The sequence below is a fragment of the Megalobrama amblycephala genome, linkage group LG13 (assembly GCF_018812025.1).
Source record: "Megalobrama amblycephala isolate DHTTF-2021 linkage group LG13, ASM1881202v1, whole genome shotgun sequence".
Lineage (NCBI taxonomy): Eukaryota > Metazoa > Chordata > Actinopteri > Cypriniformes > Xenocyprididae > Megalobrama > Megalobrama amblycephala.
The window spans coordinates 8,111,439-8,131,930 of record NC_063056.1 but is presented as its reverse complement, the minus strand read 5'-3'; the positions used below and the strand labels follow the sequence as shown (position 1 = coordinate 8,131,930).

The 20,492-nt window shown below is 40.2% G+C and overlaps 2 protein-coding genes across 2 annotated transcripts in view; one reads left to right on the top strand and one right to left on the bottom strand.

The window, feature by feature from the left end:
* Positions 1 to 20,492, top strand: part of LOC125243904 (X-linked interleukin-1 receptor accessory protein-like 2) — a 567,738-nt gene that overhangs the window by 362,073 nt on the left and 185,173 nt on the right. The window lies entirely within an intron of this gene.
* On the bottom strand, positions 215 to 4,658 carry LOC125243898 (zinc finger MYM-type protein 1-like). The gene is made up of 2 exons (XM_048153763.1): positions 4,021 to 4,658; positions 215 to 3,050 (listed from the first exon to the last, which is right to left on the bottom strand). Exons 1-2 carry the CDS (start codon positions 4,066 to 4,068, stop codon positions 696 to 698), a joined length of 2,403 nt encoding a protein of 800 aa, XP_048009720.1. The 5' UTR covers positions 4,069 to 4,658; the 3' UTR covers positions 215 to 695.

Sequence of the window (20,492 nt, the reverse complement as noted above, 5' to 3'; positions counted from 1 at the left end):
CACATTTGTGGAGACCGAAGCTGAAGATAGAAGTAGTAGAAAACAACGACACCACCGCTAGTAACTAGCAGCCAATAATCTACGTAATTTGATTGCTATGAGTGAATGAGCATTTGAGTAATTTTAAGTAAATAATGAAAAGGTATATATATTTTCTATAGGAAAGACTCATTCAATATGCTTAGGCGTGACTCCCGCTCACGGCTAGACAGGGGCGCAGATAGGAATTTGTAACTGGGGGGGACCAAGCTGTCAGCAAATGATTTAAACTCAATTAGTTATTTGGCGTAATTTGGGCTTTAACTTGTGCTCAAGTAGTTACTTTGCAAAATTTGGGCTAATGCTTTGCACTTAAAAGCCATTGGGGGATTCTTATTTGGAATCACGGATAAACAACAATGAACAAAGGTAAACAAAGGCCTACCTGATCACCACTAGCAATGCATGATCAGACTGTTATTTACTAGTATGCCAATCACCCACCAAAACTTAATTTGTCTTTAGCAAAGTATGTTTTATTTAAACATTTGCTTATCTCAGCATAGAAAGGCTATCATTATGAACAAAAAAAGCAAAGAACCTATGTGCAAAATAATAATAATAATAATAAAATAACAACAACAACATATTTACATAAATAAAAATAAGTATGTATACGGAGTATGAGAAATTCCGTCTAGTGCAGCCAAACAAATTTACTTAATGAAGGACCCAAAAACATCTCTCCTCCTTTCATTACCCTGAACATACTGCTGGGCAATTTCTTGTCTGTCCAGTCTGTCAAGTCTCTCTTGGTGAATATGGCACACAGCAATGCCATTGAGTCTTTTTTGTGTCATGGTTGATCGCAACCAAGTTTTCAACCTGCGTAACCCACTAAAACTGCGCTCTGCCTCAGCAGATGATATGGGCACCACCATCAACAATCTTACTAATGTCTCTACCTGATCAAATAGGCCCCTGACTTCAGGGGGCATTTCTCTCAAAACATGCACAGCATCTGCAGTTGTGCTGACCTTGTACTTGTTTTTAAACATGGCTAATTGGACTTTCAAGTTTTCCTCGTTCAGTTCAGGATATTTACAAACTGCTGCGTTATTTGTAATGGGAGTCAGGAGTGAGTTTTCCAGTTCTTTTAAAGTTTGAATGCCTGGTTGCATAAACTTTTCAGTAGTTTGTGCCTCTACTGTGTCAAGGACACGGTAGAACTCTACTCTGTAAAAATCCACAGCTGATCCAGGTGTGTATGCAGGAGCCTGCCCAGAATATCTCTTAGGGGGCCTATGTGTGCGTGGTGGAATAATGGTCTCTAGAGACAGATTGCCACACATGTCTTCTGCATCCTTAAAGACTGCATCAAAGTGTTCAGTGTTTCTTTTGGATTTCAAACTTTCTTGGACCAGAGAAACTGCAGAGAGCATGCCCTCCACTGTCTGAGTGTTTTTCTGGAGAGATGCATTTAGAACCTCTAGTTCACTGATCACATCTAAAGCAAGGAGAAGTCCCAGTACAACATTACCCTGTTGCAGTCGAACACGTAAGCCCTCTGCCCGGCTTGCAGATCCAGAATTACTTGCAGCCATCTCATCCAGTGCATTTAGTACCATCCCATATTGGCTGAGAACAGCACGGATAGCAGGTGAGCGTACAGTCCACCTAGTGGGACATAAAGGCCTGATGGACAGGGCTGGCCCTTCCCCTTCAGCTGCAACAATGGCTTTAAACTTGTCTTTCAGCTTACCAGACTGCCCAAAAAATGTGCCAAGTTCATGTATCCAGTCAAGTGCATTTCGCACAACACTGGAGGCTGAGCAAGCTTGTTGTGTAATTAAATTAACACAGTGTGCTCCACAATGTATATATGGAGCTAGTGGCTGTGCTTGCTGAATAACAGCCTGGGCACCTGAGTACTTTCCAGACATATTTGAAGCCCCATCATATGCTTGACCTCTGAGGCCAGATATTGGCAAATTCAGTCTCAACAGAACGTCCAAAATGATTCTGGCAAGGTTTTCACCTGTTGTAGAAGTTGTTTCATACAACCCTATAAAGTCTTCGTGCACCAGCAAATCAGTGTCAACATAACGTAGGCACAGCGCCTCCTGCTCAACACCAGAGATATCCCTTGTCCCATCCATAATTATCGAATACTGCAACACTGGAAGGGACCGGATCTCATCTGCAATTGTCCTGATAATCGATGAACTCATCAAATTTATACGCTCATTTTGACAATCCCAAGATGTGTGCACCCCCCTCTTTGCAGATAACCACCTAGAGAAAGGTTGATCATCTTCAGCTTTGTATTTTAAAAGCTGGTCAAGGTTACCTTGATGATGTTCATGCCCCCTAAAGGCCAATCCCTGCCTCGCCAGAAACATCTCACCCCCTATTATTTTTAACAGGCTAGCTCTGTTTTCTGCCTGCTGTGTACTGACTCCACTGCTCAACTGTGTAGTAACTGGCCTGTTTTCATAGGCAGCAGTTGTAACAGCAATGTTGTGACCCTCTGATTTCTCATGCATGGAAAATTTTTCAAGAGCTTTTTTCCAGTTTTTAAATCCAGTACTGACAAAAGCTGGGTCTATACTCTTGGCTTGTGCTGGTTTCCCTTTCTTGAAGTACTTAGAGCAATGAAAACACAGAACACTATCTGTACCCATACTAACATGCAGCCAAGGATACTTCTCATACCATGATTTTTGGAATGTCAGTGTCCGGTCTTTCATCACTTGTTTATGCAAAACTTTAGGGTCAGGTTGATTTGGCTTTGTATATGTCATTATCATGTCAACATCCTCTCCCTCTGTGTTGCCACCTGTCCCTCCTTGTTGTTCTGTCCCTGCTTTGTCTGTCTGCAATTCTACTGTCCCTCCTTGTTGTTCTGTCCCTGCTTCGTCTGTCTGCAATTCTACTGTCCCTCCTTGTTGTTCTTCCGTCCCTGCTTCCTCTGTCTCTCCTTCCTCATGCTGTCTTTTTCTACTGTGGCTGCCCTCCTGCAGATCCTCAGTTGACTGACTAGGCCCTGCCTTAGTGTCATCAGAAATTGCCTGCAGGCCAGGAAAACAACATTTTAAATCTTATCATTTCAGTTATACATTTACATTTATGCATTTGGCAGACACTTTTATCCAAAGCGACTTACATTGCATTCAAGATACACATTTTACATTTTGTCAATTCTTGCTTTCCCTGGGAATCGAAACTATGACCTTGGCGTTGCAAGCGCCATGCTCTACTGTTTGAGCTATAGGAAAGCTAAACACTCTTTGTCCCTGGGTGGGCACGATCCACCAACCTTTCGATTAACAGCCGAAGTTATAATTTCATAATTTTTCTATACCTCTATAGAATTTCACAACAATGTGAAATACAACATATTCCTGAGAATGAATGGCTAAAACTACTATTTCAAATGTCTAAGAATAACTAAACATTTGAAATTTAAGTGTTAATTACAAGTTTGTTGCAATTTACAGAAATATCTTTCAAACGATTTTTTTTTTCATCCTAGCCCATAATTTAAGAATCTATATCCTCCGTTGCTCCATACAAAAAACAAAAAAAAACATGATTTCCTGCTATAAGAGGATGTCAAAAGTTTATGTAGGCCTTTATTTGTTGTTTGCATAAACCTTGCACCACACACATTTACTTATTATAATTATTTTTATAGTGGCTTGCATGACAGTGAACTCAATTTATACAGTACAATGGGTTAAATGATCAGATAAAACATTATTTCCATTATGTTTGGCTAATTGACTACCATTCATATAACCACAGTTTTACCACAAATACCATGGTTAAAATCGGTTAGAGTAGCAAAACCATGGTTAATTTGTGGTTACCATGGTTTAACTATGGTTTAACTACATGGTTTAACTACATTTTTTTGGTTTTATTTGTAGTAAAACCATGGTTCATTTTCGTAAGGGCATTATTGTCAAACTAGCTATTCTCCTTCAAAAAAATCTAACCTGCCACATATGGGAAAGTCAACAGGCACAGGATACTTACATTGTTTGTTTTTTTAAAAAACGAGGTGATTGTTTTTTGTCTCTTCATTCCGAAATCACCGACTCAGTCGGTGTCAGCTCAGTCATAGTATATGATCACTATGGTTACCGCTCTAAGTCCTACAGGCACGATTGAGGCAGCTACCAGCTCCTCATAGGACCCCGCGTTGCCAAGTCCGCGGTTTTCCATATGGGTTTTCCCGCAGAATTGGGCTAATTCATCACTATTTCCGCGGGCTGTTTTTCATGTCGCGGGTTGAAGCAACACCAAATGTGATTTTTACTGGGGAAGCAGTCCCCCTGAAACGCGATTGGGCTTGTTTTGAGTAGCAATTGGGTGGGTTTTGTTGTAACCTGGCAACCCTCCCGGCGTCACTCAGGAGTCGTAGCAAGCCAAGCACGCACGCGCGCGCACACACACACACACACACACACACACACACAGAGCGTAAACGTCAGGTATCGTGTGTTTATTGACAGCAGAACAGCGTGTAGTGAGAACGTGACTACAAAGTAATAGTGACCGGTGTAGATTATTATTGTGTGTCACCTTGCTCTGCCCCGTTCGTAGGGGGGGACGGATCGGGTCACTATGAATCTGGGGGGGACATGTCCCCCCCGTCCCCAGTGCCATCTGCGCGCCTGGCTTTTATAAGAAAATATAGGCTAAGTGATCGCGCCGGCGCCTCACACTCACACACATTTTTTTTTATTTTTTTTATGACTGAGCACTGTTCTTAATTCACTTGCCCAGCAACATCACCTAAAATATAAAAAGCTTAAATATAATAATTCAATTTATTAGAAAAATCGAATGCAAGCACATGAGAACAAATAAATAAGTCTTCCAATAATAATTAATGCAACACCTCTCAAACGAGCGTGTATAACCATGCAATATATTTGTTTATTTTGTTGTTCTAACCTTAAGGTTGTTTATGCCATTGCAGCACTTTTCCATTATTTTTCCAAGTAGCCTAAACATGCGCTTAAAAAAATAAATAAATAAATAAACACGTTTTGACCGTCGAGCTCGACTCTGTTGTGTTTTATTTGTTTAGCTGCTTCAAGCCAAGCGCGCACTTGCAGTGTTACCATGGCCACTTATATGCATTTTTGGGCTTGTTATTATTATTATTATTATTTTCCATATTAAGAGGTGGAGGCCTTAGTTCAGCTGGAATTGCCCTGTGCCGGTGTGTCCTTTGAACGGAGAAAAGTCAGCCGTTAATTCGGTGCTTGCTCAACAGAGGTGGCCGGAGGAATGGCCAAGCTTCAATCAAGGAGACAGATTTGTAATGCTTCCTCCAACTTATGAACATTTACACCTTAAAGCTTCCTTTGGGCAAAATAGGAATAAAGCTAATATCATTAGTGTTATCCACACATACATTATCCAGACGTTAGTCCACGCGTACGTTATCCAGACGTTTATCCACACGTACGTTATCCAGGCGTTTATCCACACGTACGTTATCCAGACGCAAAGTAAAAAAATATACTTTCTCAACTACGTCGCCGCCATCGCCGCCGCGCACTTTGAGCGCAGCTCCAACACATGACCGTGACGTCTAACGTCTCATAGCTTACGTCTGACGCCTGAATACTATGGGAGTTTGGCCAGACGGCTGGCGTGCGTATACACGTTAGTTCTCCTCTCAGTTTGCTTAGTAATCATCAAATTTTGTTGAATTCACCCCTCATACACACACTGCACTGAGCAGTGTGAGGACCGTGTTCTGATACGTGTTAGCGAAAAAATAAATAAATAACTTCACTGCTACACGTGAATCACGCGTGAACGTCTGACTCGACACTTCACTGCCACACGTGATTTACGTGACGTCTGCGTGACGTCTACGCCTCGTCTGCGTCTTAAAATTAATGGATTTAATAGCAAAAAATTAAGACGTCAGTGAGACGTTCGGTGAGACGAGTGCATGTTGCAACGTCATATTAATGAGCTCGTCCGAACGCCATACATTACGACATGCTATGAATGTAACAATGCGAACGAGCACCGTTCCGTCTCAAATAAATGCGTGCGACTGCACTGTATGGCTCTGCTGATGTATGTAAAGAGCAAAAGAGTATGATCAGGGGCGTAGCAGCCATTTTAAAAGTGGGGGGGACAGCTGTATGGTGATGTGACCCAAAGCTGATGTTCATAATAATAAATTCTAAATAGAATACCAATTGGCATTTTACAGCACCCCAGTGGCAATTTTGGGAACATGCCGTGATAGCTTACAGGAACCTATTTTTGTGAAATCATCCTCAAAATTTAAAAATACTGCAGGACTTTGAGACCAATGTGAGACCATCTATACTTTATTTAGATAAAGATATTTTATGATATTTAAAATATTCTCTGCATTCAATAATAAAATGCCTTAAACTGGAAATTCAGTGTTTAATCTTGTCATTATAAATTACTCTATTCTCCTATTTGATACTGTTCAGTGCTTTGACACAATCTGTATTATTAAAAGCACTATATAAATAAAGGTGATTGATGGTTGATCTTTTGTTTTAAGGAATTAAATTGATGTGTAATTCCTTAAAATATTGGCAAACAGTTCCAATTAAGAAAACACTGCCTTAAAATAGTCAATCTGCTTTTTTTTATACAAATCTCACCTGTACACATTCTGGAGAGGTTGAGCAACTGTCCCCTCTCTCTGTCAGTGACGTCACAGCCTGCCTTTCCTACAGACCAGTTAGGACATAAAGTAGAATATTTACATAAAGTATAAAAAAATATATATTTTAAATTTGATAAAGTATTTTAAGATATTCGGTGCAAAACAAATTTGATTTATTGTGAAAGGATAATTCTACTCCGCGAGCAGCACGTAGGCAACAAAAGACAGCAGAAACCAATAATTTGTTACGTCTCATTTAGCAGACGCTTTTATACAAAGCTAGTCTGGCTATCACCAGACCAAGTTCAATTTAAAATTGAACATTGGTCTGGAGAGTCTGTATGGATTTTCTGCTGCACAAGAGGCGTGATCAACTAGCATCATTCACGCAATTGGATAGTCCTTCAACCAATCAGATCAACGATCCTAGTGACATACTTTGCAGAGCGATGCGAAAACTCCAGTGTGTCTCAATCAGCTCCCTAGTTCAGTAGTCAGGGCACTGATCAGGGAATCAGCCACATTCACTTTCATGATATACTGATTCACGACCTAGGGAACTAGGGAGCGGATTGAGACGCAGAGTTAGTTTGTATTGGTTTGTAGCATTGATCAGCGGTTTGCAGAAGCAGCAATGGCATCGAGCGATTTTTGCAGGTTGTGCCAAAAACATGAAAGTGAGTGGTATTTACACCCAGTCGAGCGATTTGTTTGCTAAACTAAAGAAGTCATTCAGCATCGTCGAGAGGTTAAAAGGCAACTCTGATAACGTTACTGTTCTGGTTCAGTGTAAATGAACGTGGAATATAGCCGCCCTAAACTACGGCATTGTCATGACAACCAAAAAGAATTCCAGTCAGCTCAGGCGGAGATTCAAGAAGCAGGGAGACGAAACATATAGAGCAAATAATAAAAATATTGTCTACCATCAAGGGGCATTGAAGTAAAAGAGTCCTGTACTCACATCGTGAAGCAAACCACCAAAATAACAGCAGAGAATCGTCGTGTGTCATCAATTGGCTTTCGCCGTTTGTAATCCTCCTATGAAGAGACTGTCGGATCAACGCTCTGCTACATTTCTCTCAGATAAGGTAAATGCTTAACACAATCGGCATCACTGTGATTGTGCATTGTTATATTGGAGTGACGGGTAGATCAGATTGAGTTTGAAAACTGCTTGCCGTCGCTTCTCTATCGTCATCATGTTATACCCGCCAATAGCGAGCAAGGTGGATAAGCCAGTCTGTGATTGGTTCCCGCAAAAATGTAAGAGATGCAGCAGAATTGAATGTACGGGTTTCCAGACTGAGTTGCCGAGCGAAATCAAATCGCCGGCAGATCAGGCTGGGTTTACCCAGACTAATACAAAGCAACAAGTAGGAGAGCATTTAACACACTGAATCCGGCGCGACGTGACGAGGTCCATACGGGTTCTGTTGTCTTTTGACGTTACAGTAGTTTAAATCATAACATGAAAACTTTATCGCGTGATTCGTGTCATCACGACATACTGTAACATACTTACAGTGTGTGTTTGAAAAAAGGATGTAATAGTCCTTTGCTTTTTTTCTGGGGTGCATTTTATCCCAGACGGCCTAATAGCAAAGTGAATGAACGAACGAAAACTCACAACACCAACAAGAGATTTGAAGCTCATAGCAGACGCGCCCAAGAGATGATTCGCTCTGTGATTGGCTGAATGTTAGTTCACTCAAATCTAAGTAACAAATCAGAGAACACTGCCGGTGCCAGAAATATTCACGCTGGATCCAAAAAAATAGCAGGGGTCAGAATCACCAGTTTCTAAAAGTGCGGGGGACGTGTCCCCCCCCGTCCCCCCCGGTTGCTACGCCCCTGATTGTAACTCATTGTATCTGGGTCTTCCTCAGTTTTCGCTTACACACCTCCAGATGGTATAAAATGCAGCTGCAAGGCTGCTGACCAGGACAAAGTAATATGATCACAATCTGCATTGTAAAAAGCGCTATATAAATAAAGGTGACTTGACTTGACTTGATGATCATGTCACCCCAATTTTAGCTTCTCTTCATTGGCTCATGATCCATTTTACAATTCAGTTTAAAATTCTGTTGTTTGTTTTTTAAAGCTCTTAATGATCAAGCTCCATTTTTATCTTAAAGATCTTCTTATTCCTCTGTCATCTTCCAGACTTTTAAGATCTTCAGACAGGGCTCTTTTACCTATTCCTTGCTCCCATCTAAAACTAAGGGATAGAGCTTTTTCTGTTGCCGCCCCCTGTCTATGGAACCATGCACCTTCTATTACCATTTTTAAAGGTACCATAGAATGCTTTTTCACAAGATGTAATATAAGTCTAAGGTGTCCCCTGAATGTGTCTGAAGTTTCAGCTCAAAATACCCCAGTTTTTTTTTTTTTATTAATTTTTTTAACTGCCTATTTTGGGGCATTATTATAAATGCGCTGATTCAGGCTGCTTCCCCTTTAAATCCTTGCGCTTCCCGCCCCCGAGCTTGCCACTCTATAATACATTGCATAAACAAAGTTCACACAGCTAATATAACCCTCAAAATGGATCTTTACAAAGTGTTCATGCAGCCTTAGATTATGTAAGTATAATATTTATTTGAATGTTTACATTTGATTCTGAATGAGTTTGATGGTGTTCCATGGCTAACGGGCTAAAGCTAACATTACACACTGTTGGAGAGATTTATAAAGAACGAAGTTGTGTTTATGAATTATACAGACTGCAAGTGTTTAAAAATGAAAATAGCAATGACTCTTGTCTCCGTGAATACAGTAATAAACAATGGTAACTTTAACCACATTTAAGAGTACATTAGCAACATGTTAACAAAACATTTAGAAAGACAATTTACAAATATGACTAAAAATATCATGATATCATGGATCATGTCAGTTATTATTGTTCCATCTGCCATTTTTCGCTATTGTCCTTGCTTGCTTACCTAGTCTGATGATTCAGCCGTGCACAGATCCAGACGTTAATACATACGGCCTTGTCTAATGCCTTGAACATGGGCTGGCATATGCAAAAGTTGAGGGCGTACATATTAATGATCGTGACTGTTGCGTCACAGTCGGTGTTATGTTGAGATTCGCCTGTTCTTCGGAGGTCTTTTAAACAAATGAGATTTATGCAAGGCAAGGCAATTTTATTTGTATAGCACATCTCATACACATTATTAATTCAAAGTGCTTTACATAAAGAAGAATAATAAAAATAAAACATAAGGAATAGCAATAACAGTAAAAACAGAGAATTTTGCTATCTGGATGGATGAGCTAGGAAGTCTCAGGGAGGTTGTTGTTGTTGTTGTTGTTGTTGTTGTTGTTGTCCGTCAGAGTGGATCTAAACGGATCTATCCATCAGAGCAGATCTAAATGGATCTTCCTCACACGACAGGACTGCTACCTGTTAAGGCACTTCAAACTGATAAAGTTTCAATCACCCCTTTTGCCAAGACACCTCAAACTGCGCCACACAGCACTAATCCCCCTTCCTATCTATGCAACGCAGTTCAAATTTCCCCTTTGGAAATTTACCCCTTTGGAAAGTGTCCTGACTGTAATCCAGAGATATCTTAACCATGCACCACAGCTCAAATTTCCCCATGGTTTGTCCCCTTATCCAGATTTACCAAATTTTAACCTTATCACAAATGCTTTCTTCCTAATTCTCTCAGCTTTTTCAACCAGACAGCAATTTTTAAAATGCATTAAAGTCAGAAATAACAAGATAATACATAAAAGATATACATTAAAAATGAAATAAAAACAGGAAAAGGAATTAAAAGAATAAAAGGATAATACGTATAAAATAAAATGCAAACAGTTCGGACATAGCACAGTGCTCAATCAGCAAATGCATAGATAAAAAGATATGTTTTGAGTCTGGATTTGAATGTGGCTACTGTTGGAGCACATCTGATCTCTTCTGGAAGCTGGTTCCAGTTGCGGCTGGCATAACAGCTAAAAGCAGACTCTCCTTGCTTTGAGTGAACCCTTGGTATTTCTAAATGACTTGATCCTGATGATCTGAGTGATCTGTTAGGTTTATATTCTATGAGCATATCTGCAATGTATTGAGGTCCTAGGCCATTGAGTGATTTATAAACAAGTAACAGTACTTTAAAATCAATTCTAAATGCAACTGGAAGCCAGTGCAAGGACCTGATGACTGGTGTGATGTTCATGTTTTCTGGTTCTGCTCAAAATCCTGGCAGCAGCGTTCTGTACAAGCTGCAGCTGTCTTATGGTCTTTTTGGGAAGACCAGTGAGGAGCCCATTACAATAACCCACCCTGCTGGTGATGAAAGCATGAACAAGTTTCTCTAAGTCTTGACTGGAGACAAAGCATCTAATTCTTGCAATATTTTTGAGATGATAATACGCTGATTTAGTTATTGTCTTTACATGGCGACTGAAACTCAGGTCTGACTCCAAAATCACACCAAGATTCCTGACTTGATTTTTAGTTGTTTGACCCCTAGAGTGAAGGTACATGTTCACTTTGAGAACTTCATCTTTGTTTCCAAACGCAATGACTTCAGTTTTGTCTTTGTTTAACTGAAGGAAGTTTAGGCACATCCAATTTTTAATTTCATCAATGCACTGGCACAGGGAGTCAATGGGGTTGTAGTCATTAGGTGATAGGGCTAGGTAAATCTGGGTGTCATCTGCATAGCTGTGATATGCAATTTGGTTCTTTCTCATTATTTGGCTCAGTAGCAGCATATATAGGTTGAACAGGAGGGGTGCAAGTATTGAACCTTGAGGGACTCCACATGTCATGGATGTCCACTCAGACTTATGGTCACGATACTCACATAATAACCTCTCCCTTCTAAGTATGACCTGAACCATTTAAGGACCATCTCAGAAAGCCCAACCAAGTTTTCCAGCCTGTCAAGAAGTATGTTGCGATCGACAGTGTCAAATGCAGCACTGAGGTCGAGTAGAACCAGCACTGATAATTTACCCGTATCTGTGTTTAGGCGAATATCATTTATTATCTTTATGAGTGCTGTCTCTGTGCTGTGATGCGGTCGGAAACCAGACTGAAAGTTGTCAAAGTACCATTCAAGCTTAAGAACTTGTTCAGCTGATTGAAAACAACTTTTTCAATGATCTTGCCTATGAAAGGAAGATTTGAGATTGGTCTGTAGTTGATCAATATGGTGTTATCCAGATTGCTCTTTTTCAGGAGGGGCTTAACTACTGCAGTTTTGAGGGATTTTGGAAACGTCCCAGAGAGAAGTGAGGCATTTACCACTTCTAGGAGATCTGCTTCTAAACAGTTAAACACGCTTTTGAAAAAAGATGTGGGAAGTGTGTCAAGAGCGCAGGTTGATGTTTTAAGGTGCTGTACTGTTTCTTCCAAAATTTTACCATCAATTGCTTCGAAAACAAACATAATAGTTACTTTCTGAGGTTGTGATCTGATCTGTTTTACCCCAGTGCAGCTCAAGGATGTGATGATCGCCTTTCTGATATTATTAATTTTCTCAAAGAAGAAGGAAGCAAACTCACAGCATTTGCTGTCTGAGAGCATTTCACTGGGAATCTGACTTGGGGGGGTTTGTTAGTCTCTCTACAGTAGCAAAAAGAGTGCGGGTGTTGTTTAAGTTTCTGTTTATAATATTTGAGAAGAAGGTCTGTCTAGCTTTGCCTAGTTCCACATTGAAAGCATGAAGGATATCTTTATAGATGTTATAGTGGATTTCAAGTTTTGTCTTTCGCCACATGCGCTCAGCTTTTCTGCATTGTCTTTTCATATTTTGCACTGCTGTTGAGTTTCTCCAAGGTGCTTTTTGTCTGCCACTTTTCTTCCTGACTGTCACAGGAGCAATGTTATCAGTAACATTCTGTACTTTTGAGTTAAAAGAATCAAAGAGAAAATCAACAGAGTCTGCAGATATGCTTGGTGTTAAAGATATAGCCTTCATAAACAGTGCACTAGTATTCTCTTTTAAGCACCGCTTTTTGACCGAGATAGATCTAACTTTAACAGTCGGAGAGATCAATATATCAATGAAAATACAGAAATGATCAGATAGCGCTACATCCTTAAAGACAATGGATGAAATGTTTAGACCCTTACTAATAAATAAATCTAGAGTGTGTCCACGATTGTGTAGGTCCATGTACATGCTGAGTCAGATCAAAGGTATTCAAAACTGTTAGGATTTATTTTGCCATATTGGATTCTGCATTTTCTATGTGGATGTTAAAATCCCCAGTAATAGCAAAACAGTCAAACTCTGAGGAAATTGCTGATAACAGTTCTGTAAAGTCCTCCACAAAGGCTGGAGAGTATTTTGAAGGCCTGTAAATAACCATAAGTATAATGTGAGGAGCACCTTTTAACACAATACCCAAGTATTCGAAAGACAAGTAATCACCAAATGACACTTGCTTGCATTGATAGACATCTTTAAATAGAGCAGCTACACCTCCACCTCTCCTAACAGCTCTGCAGACACTCATAAAAGTAAAGTTAGGAGGGGCTGTTTCATTCAGGATTGTTGAACTGCAACTTTCTTCAAGCCATGTTTCATGTAGAAGCCTAAAATCTAGGTTGTTTGTGGTTATTAAGTCATTGACTAGAAGTGATTTATTTTTAAGTGAACGGATGATTAAAAGTGCTAATTTAACAGTCTTACTTTCTGTTTCTACAGTAATCTTAGTTTGACGTGTAATAGGTAGCAGATTAAATGGGTTTGCCAAACGGTTTGAGAAGGCCTTAGGCTTTCTATCACATAATAAAACAGAAATAGAGAAAGCAACAGGCACACTGGGTTCCAGCTTGTTCTGTAAACATTTGATAAAGGCACTGTTAACATAGTGGGGACCCGACACACATCACTGAGAGCTGTTATCGGTTGTTTTTGGTTCACCTAGAACAGATGGAGGAGGGTGAGGGCCCTGGCGTTGTGGCAGGGGCCGAAGAGCCCTCGCAGGAGGAGGGGGAGGCCGAGCTGGGCCCACAGTCTTTGGTGGTTTCGGGGCTCGCTTTTTTGTTGATATCTGGGGGCTCGCAGCAAATGAGTGGGAGAGTTTGGTTCCAGCATACACCAGTTCCTCCATTTTCTCTGAGAAGCACAGAAGAGGGGATGCTGGAGAGAGGGATAACATGTCCGGTGAGAGGGGCTGTTGCTCTGGTGTTACCGGAGGCTGTAATATGTTGTCCTGGCTTCCCTGGCTGATTTACCGAAAGTCCTCCTTGGGTGCTGAATCTTGGAGCAGTTCTAACACGTCACTGTCTCTCGGTGAGTTCTGTGGGCAGGGCTCAGTCAGGATTGTGTCCGTGAGCAGTGGTTGTTGTGGCTGCGTGGTGTTATCATTGATCTTGTGGGATGTGTCAACTGCATGTCCATTCAGGTGCTGAAATGAAGTCCTGTGGTCAGTTTGTAAGGAACCCCCCATCGGCCCAAAAACGGAGTCCGACGGCGCTGGGCGAAGGTTAACGCGTGTATGCCTTTTCAGCATGTAAGCAAGAGCGTCCGAACAGTAGCAAAGCAGGAAGCCATAAGAGAGGAAACAATGGTGTTTGAGACTCACTGTATGTTATTTCCATGTACTGAACTCTTGTTATTCAACGATGCCAAGGTAAATTCAATTTTCAATTCTATGGCACCTTTAAAGGGGCTTTATGTAGGAATGACACCCAGTGGTCGAAATAGGTACTGCAGTCCAAATTCAAAATATTGTTTGCTCCGCCCCCTCGTTCAAAGACACTGGTGGCCAGCTTGACATGAACAAGAGGGAGCACAATTGATAATGAAAGCTGAGGAGACTTACACACTTAAGCTTTCAGTTGATTTATCTGTGTTTTAATATGCTGTCGTTCATAGAGATTTTTAGACAGATGCAGAGGCTTTTTAGGTCCGGTAGAATCTGCGATCCTCTGACCCAGTTTGTTTGCTGGTTTCCATGCCTGCAATATGCTGTTTTTTCCGCCAACTGGCAACCTGTGATGTCGAAATACTATTGGATAAACTGGCAGCACACGGTTTTGCACAGACCAAAACAAAGACCGACATTCTGACACAGAACGCGCATTTCAAAGTAGAATATCTGGCTGTATCATTGTTTTTCTGAGAAACAAGTAGGTGAACTTAGCATGTTTCTTAAATATCTGCAAACATATTGGGGTCTTTTTATGCTTTATTAAAGTAAAAATCTTACATATAGCCCCTTAAAATCAAAATTGAAAACACATCTCTACTCCCTGGCATTTTAAAGTTCACCCAAAAATGAAAATTATCCCATGATTTACTCGCCCTCAAGCCATCCTAGGTTTATATGACAATCTTCTTTCAGACGAACACAATCCGAGATATATTTAAAAATATCCTTAGTCCTCCAAGGTTTATAAAGGTTGTGAATGGTAACCCACATTCTGAAGACAGAAAAAATGCATCCATTAACTACATTAACTATCACTTTTATGCTGATGATACACAGATTTATATCCATTCAAGGCAAGGTCAACATGTGGACATTATGCATCTTTCCAACTGTATCACTGAGATAAAGATTTGGATGTATAATAATTTTCTGTCTTTAAATGGCTCTAAAACGGACATTATTCTTCTAGGCTCTCCTCATCAACTGCGAAATGCTGGTGGTTCTCTTACTTTGTCTGTTGATGGTGTCGCCTTAGATTTAAAGCAAACTAAAAAATCTTGGTGTCATCTTTGATGCCACGCTGTCATTTGAAGCCTTTTGTTCAGAATACGGTTAAGGCATCCTTTTTTCACCTCAGAAATATAGCACGTTTACGTCAAGTCAAGTCAAGTCAAGTCAAATTTATTTATATAGCGCTTTTTACAATTTGTAATTGTTTCAAAGCAGCTTTACATATTAGGAGCACAGAAAAAAGAGAAATGGTTAAAAATAAGCTGTACAAGCAAGCGTGGTAATATGTAACATATACAAGATGGTGCTACATTAAGCCAATGTCGGCTGACTCCCAGGGGTGGAAAAAACCCCCTAGGAGAAAAACCCAGCGTGCTAGCACTGGGAAAAAAGTCCTAGGAGGGAAAAAACCCCTTGGAAGATATATATAATATATGTAAATGGATATGGAGATCAAAATCTGAATTATACATTTTTATTATAGAGATTAAAAATAGATTATATATAAATATATGTAAGCGGATACAGAGATTTAAAAATCTGAATTATAGATGCAGCCAGAACTGGATCTGTAGGCCCATTGTCTCCTGGGCTACGTTGTAGTCAGGTCCAGACACAGGTTCTCCATCTGATCTGGATACGGCCTGGATCCAGCACCCGGAAAACCTCAGGATAAGCAGAGAGACAGATATTAGCGTAGATGCCATTCTTATTCTGATGTACAGGTATATCTAGTGTTATAGGAAATGTTCTCGGTTCCGGCCGACCTAATTATTGCAGCGTAACAATCCTTTAACGGATTTGAAAAATGTTAATGTATTGATAATGTGTTATGTGTATGCAAGAGCAAAGAGATGTGTTTTTAGTCTAGATTTAAACTGACAGAGTGTGTCTGCTTCCCGAACAATGCTAGGAAGATTGTTCCAGAGTTTAGGTGCTAAATAGGAAAAGGATCTGCCGCCTTCAGTTGATTTTGATATTCTGGGTATTATCAACTGGCCTGAATTCTGAGATCGCAATAGACGTGAAGGACTATAATGCACCAAGAGCTCGCTTAGATATTGGGGAGCTAAACCATTTAGAGCTTTATAAGTAAGTAGCAAGATTTTAAAGTCTATACGATGTTTAATAGGGAGCCAATGTAATGTTGACAGAACTGGGCTAATATGGTCATACTTTCTGGTTCTAGTAAGAACTCTAGCTGCCGCATTTTGGACCAACTGTAGTCTGTTTAAAAGCCGAGCAGAACAACCACCCAGTAGAGCGTTACAGTAATCTAGTCTTGAGGTCATGAATGCATGAACCAACTGTTCCGCATTTGTCATTGAGAGCATATGTCGTAATTTTGATATATTTTTTAGATGGAAGAAGGCGGTTTTACAGATACTAGAAACATGACTTTCAAATGAAAGATTGGTATCAAAGAGCACACCCAGGTTCCTAACTGAGGACGAAGATTTAATGGAGCACCCGTCAAGTGTTAGAGAGTATTCAAGGTTTTTTCGTGAGGAAGTTTTTGGTCCAAAGATTAGGATATCAGTTTTTTCTGAATTTAATAATAAGAAATTTCTTGTCATCCAGTTTTTAATGTCAGCTATGCATTCTGTTAGTTTTGTGAATTTGTAGGTTTCGCCAGGGCGCGAGGAAATATAGAGCTGAGTATCGTCAGCGTAGCAGTGAAAACTAACACCATGCTTCCTAATTATCTCTCCTAAGGGCAGCATGTACAGAGTGAAAAGCAACGGTCCTAGTACTGAGCCTTGTGGTACTCCATATTGAACTTGTGATCGATACGACATCTCTTCATTAACTACTACAGACTGATAACGGTCAGATAAGTAAGATTTGAACCATGCCAAAGCAATTCCACTAATGCCAATATAGTTTTCAAGTCTTTTTAAAAGAATGTTGTGATCGATAGTGTCAAAAGCAGCACTGAGATCTAATAACACTAATAGAGAAATACAGCCACGATCGGATGATAAGAGTAGATCGTTTGTAACTCTAACGAGAGCAGTCTCAGTACTATGGTATGGTCTAAATCCTGACTGGAAATCCTCACAGATTCCATTTCTTTCTAAAAAGGAGCACAGTTGTGTTGAAACTGCCTTTTCTAGTATCTTTGACAGAAAAGGTAGATTCGAGATTGGCCTGTAATTTACTAAATCTCTCGGATCTAGTTGAGGTTTTTTAATAAGAGGTTTAATAATAGCCTGCTTAAAAGTTTTTGGCACGTATCCTAGTGTTAAGGATGAATTAATTATATCAAGAAGTGGACCTACGACCTCTGGAAGCATTTCTTTCAGTAGTTTAGTCGGCATTGGGTCTAGCATACATGTTGTTGATTTTGATGATTTGATAAGTTTAGATAATTCTTCCTCTCCTATAGCGGCGAATGATTCTAGTTTTACCTCAGGGACACTACAGTGCACTGTCTGAAGCGAAACTGTAGACGGTTGCATGTTTATAATTTTCTCTCTAATATTGTCAATCTTGCAAGTAAAGAAGTTCATAAAGTCATTACTGCTGTGCTCTTTGGAAACGTCAGCAGTTGAATCTCTGTTTCTAGTTAATTTAGCCACTGTGTCAAATAAGTACCTAGGATTATGTTTGTTTTCTATTAAGAGATTTGAAAAATAAGTAGATCTAGCATTTCTTATAGCCGTTCTGTACTCAATCATTTTTTCTTTCCACGAAAGGCGAAAAACTTCTAGTTTTGTTTTCTTCCAACTACGTTCAGCTTTTCTCACAGCTCGTTTTAGAGCCCGAGTGTGCTCATCATACCACGGTGTTGGATTAGTTTCCTTAATCTTCTTTAGACGTAAAGGAGCGACTGCATCTAATGTGCTGGAAAAGAGAGAGCCAATAGTTTCTGTTGCAGCATCGAGTTCTTCTAAGTTGTCAGGTATACTAAGGCGATGAAACTGCTCGGGGAGATTATTTATAAAGCAATCTTTAGTGGTAGAAGTGATGGTTCTACCATATTTATGGCTGGGTGGTGGTTTTGTAGCCTTGGCTAACTGTATTATACACGACACTAAATAATGATCTGATATATCATCGCTCTGCTGTAGAATTTCAACAGCATCAATATCAATTCCATGCGACAGTATTAGATCTAAGGTATGATTACGACAATGAGTGGGTCCTGACACGTGTTGTCTGCAAATGCCAATCCAAATGCGTCTTTATTATTATCTACATGGATATTAAAATCACCAACAACAAGGACTTTATCCGCAGCCAGTACTAACTCTGATAGAAAATCAGCAAATTCTTTGATAAAGTCAGTATGGTGCCCTGGTGGCCTGTATACAGTAGCCAGCACAAATGTCAACTTACATAATGTTACATAAAGCACCATCACTTCAAAGGAGTTATATTTGAAATTCTTTTGAATGATTCTGAATATATTACTATAAATTACAGCAACACCTCCCCCTTTGCCTTTCTGTCGAGGATTGTGTCGATAGTCATAACCTTGAGGACTAGACTCATTTAAAATAATGTAATCGTCTGGTTTTAGCCAGGTTTCGGTCAAACACAGCAAGTCTAGTTTATTTTCTGTGATAATTTCATTTACAATAAGTGCTTTTGAAGAAATAGATCTAATATTCAGTAGCCCAAGCTTTATCATTTGTTTATCTAATTTATCTGTGATTTTCATTTTTTGAACATCAATTAAATTTTTACCCTTAAAAGGTTTCGGAAGTTTTTTGTATTTACTAGTTCGAGGTACAGACACAGTCTCTATGTGATAATATCTAGGTGAAAGAGTTTCTATGTGCTGTGAATTATTTGAGTTCTGTGACGTGAGGCAGCTAGCAGACGGTCGGTTTAGCCAGTTTGTCTGCGTCCTGATCTGGGCCCTGGTTTGTCATGGTTTAGCTCTAAGACTATTTGCCAAATTTCTAGATAGAAGAGCAGCACCATCCCGGGAGGGATGAATACCATCTCTTTTCAACAGATCAGGTCTGCCCCAAAAGCTTTTCCAATTGTCTATGAAACCTATATTATTCTGCGGACACCACTTAGACAGCCAGCCATTGAGTGATGATAACCTGCTAACTATCTCATCACTCCGACGAACAGGAAGAGGGCCAGAACAAATTACTTCTGCTGACATTGAATTTGCGAGTTCACACACCTCTTTAATGTTAATTTTAGTGATCTCCGACTGACGAAGTCGAACATCATTTGTGCCAACGTGGATAATGATTTTAGAATATTTACGTTTAGCATTAGCCAGCACTTTTAAATTTGCTTTGATGTCAGGTGCTCTGGCCCCCGGCAAACATGTGACTATGGTGGCTGGTGTCTCTATTTTCACGTTCCGTGTAATAGAATCGCCAATAACTAGGGCACTTTCAACAGGATTCTCAGTGGGTGCGTCACTGAGTGGGGAGAACCTGTTTGATGTTCTAATCGGAACGGAAGAGTGGTGTTTGTTCTTGCCACTATGCCGCCTCACAGTCACCCAGTTAGCCTGCTGCGTGGCTTCTACAACCGGAACCGAATGTGCAGTGTTTACTAGGCTAGTCGCATCCAAAGCAGTATCTAAGGCCCTTTCATTCTCACTATCCTCAATTAAAGTTTGGATGCGTGTCTCTAATTCTGAGATTCTCTTTGTCAGCCTGACAATATCCCTGCATTTATCACATGTGTAAGTCTCACTGCTGACAGAAAGAGCTAAGCTGTACATGTTGCAGTTAATACACATGATAATCGTCGGACATGACTGACCGTGTTTTTGTACGCCGTCCGAAAAGCTGCATCGCACACGGGACTCGCTAGCTGGATGTCTCGGTCGCTTGCCGGTGCCTGGGGCAAGGGTGATGTGCGGGACGCTGTACCTCGCGGTGGATCGATGAATGCCGGGCAGCAAAGTCTCCACAGCTTCCCGATCTGGCGAGGACAGATCAGAATAACATACATCGGATAAATCCGCCATTAGATCGACAAGGAAGGTTAGTTTAGAGGAAAAAAATAGACGGTAGCTAGCAGGCTAGCGGGCTATGGCTGACACTAGGTGATTACGCTGGTAGATTACTAGTAATAAATCGTTCCGTTTAGTAATACTATGCAATAGGTTAAGTAATCTAGTGAAAAATAAGAAAGTTATATTATGTGAATAGGAATAAAGAGAAAGATTTAGGATAAACTCCACGAAGCTTCGAGCGTA

Excerpts from the sequence above, each read along its gene's own strand:
- LOC125243898 (XM_048153763.1), bottom strand. The coding sequence starts at position 4,068 with ATGAAGAGACAAAAAACAATCACCTCGTTTTTTAAAAAAACAAACAAT. Across the intron at positions 3,051-4,020 it reads TTTTTAAAAAAACAAACAAT|GCAATTTCTGATGACACTAA; the intron begins GTAAGTATCCTG and ends CCTGGCCTGCAG.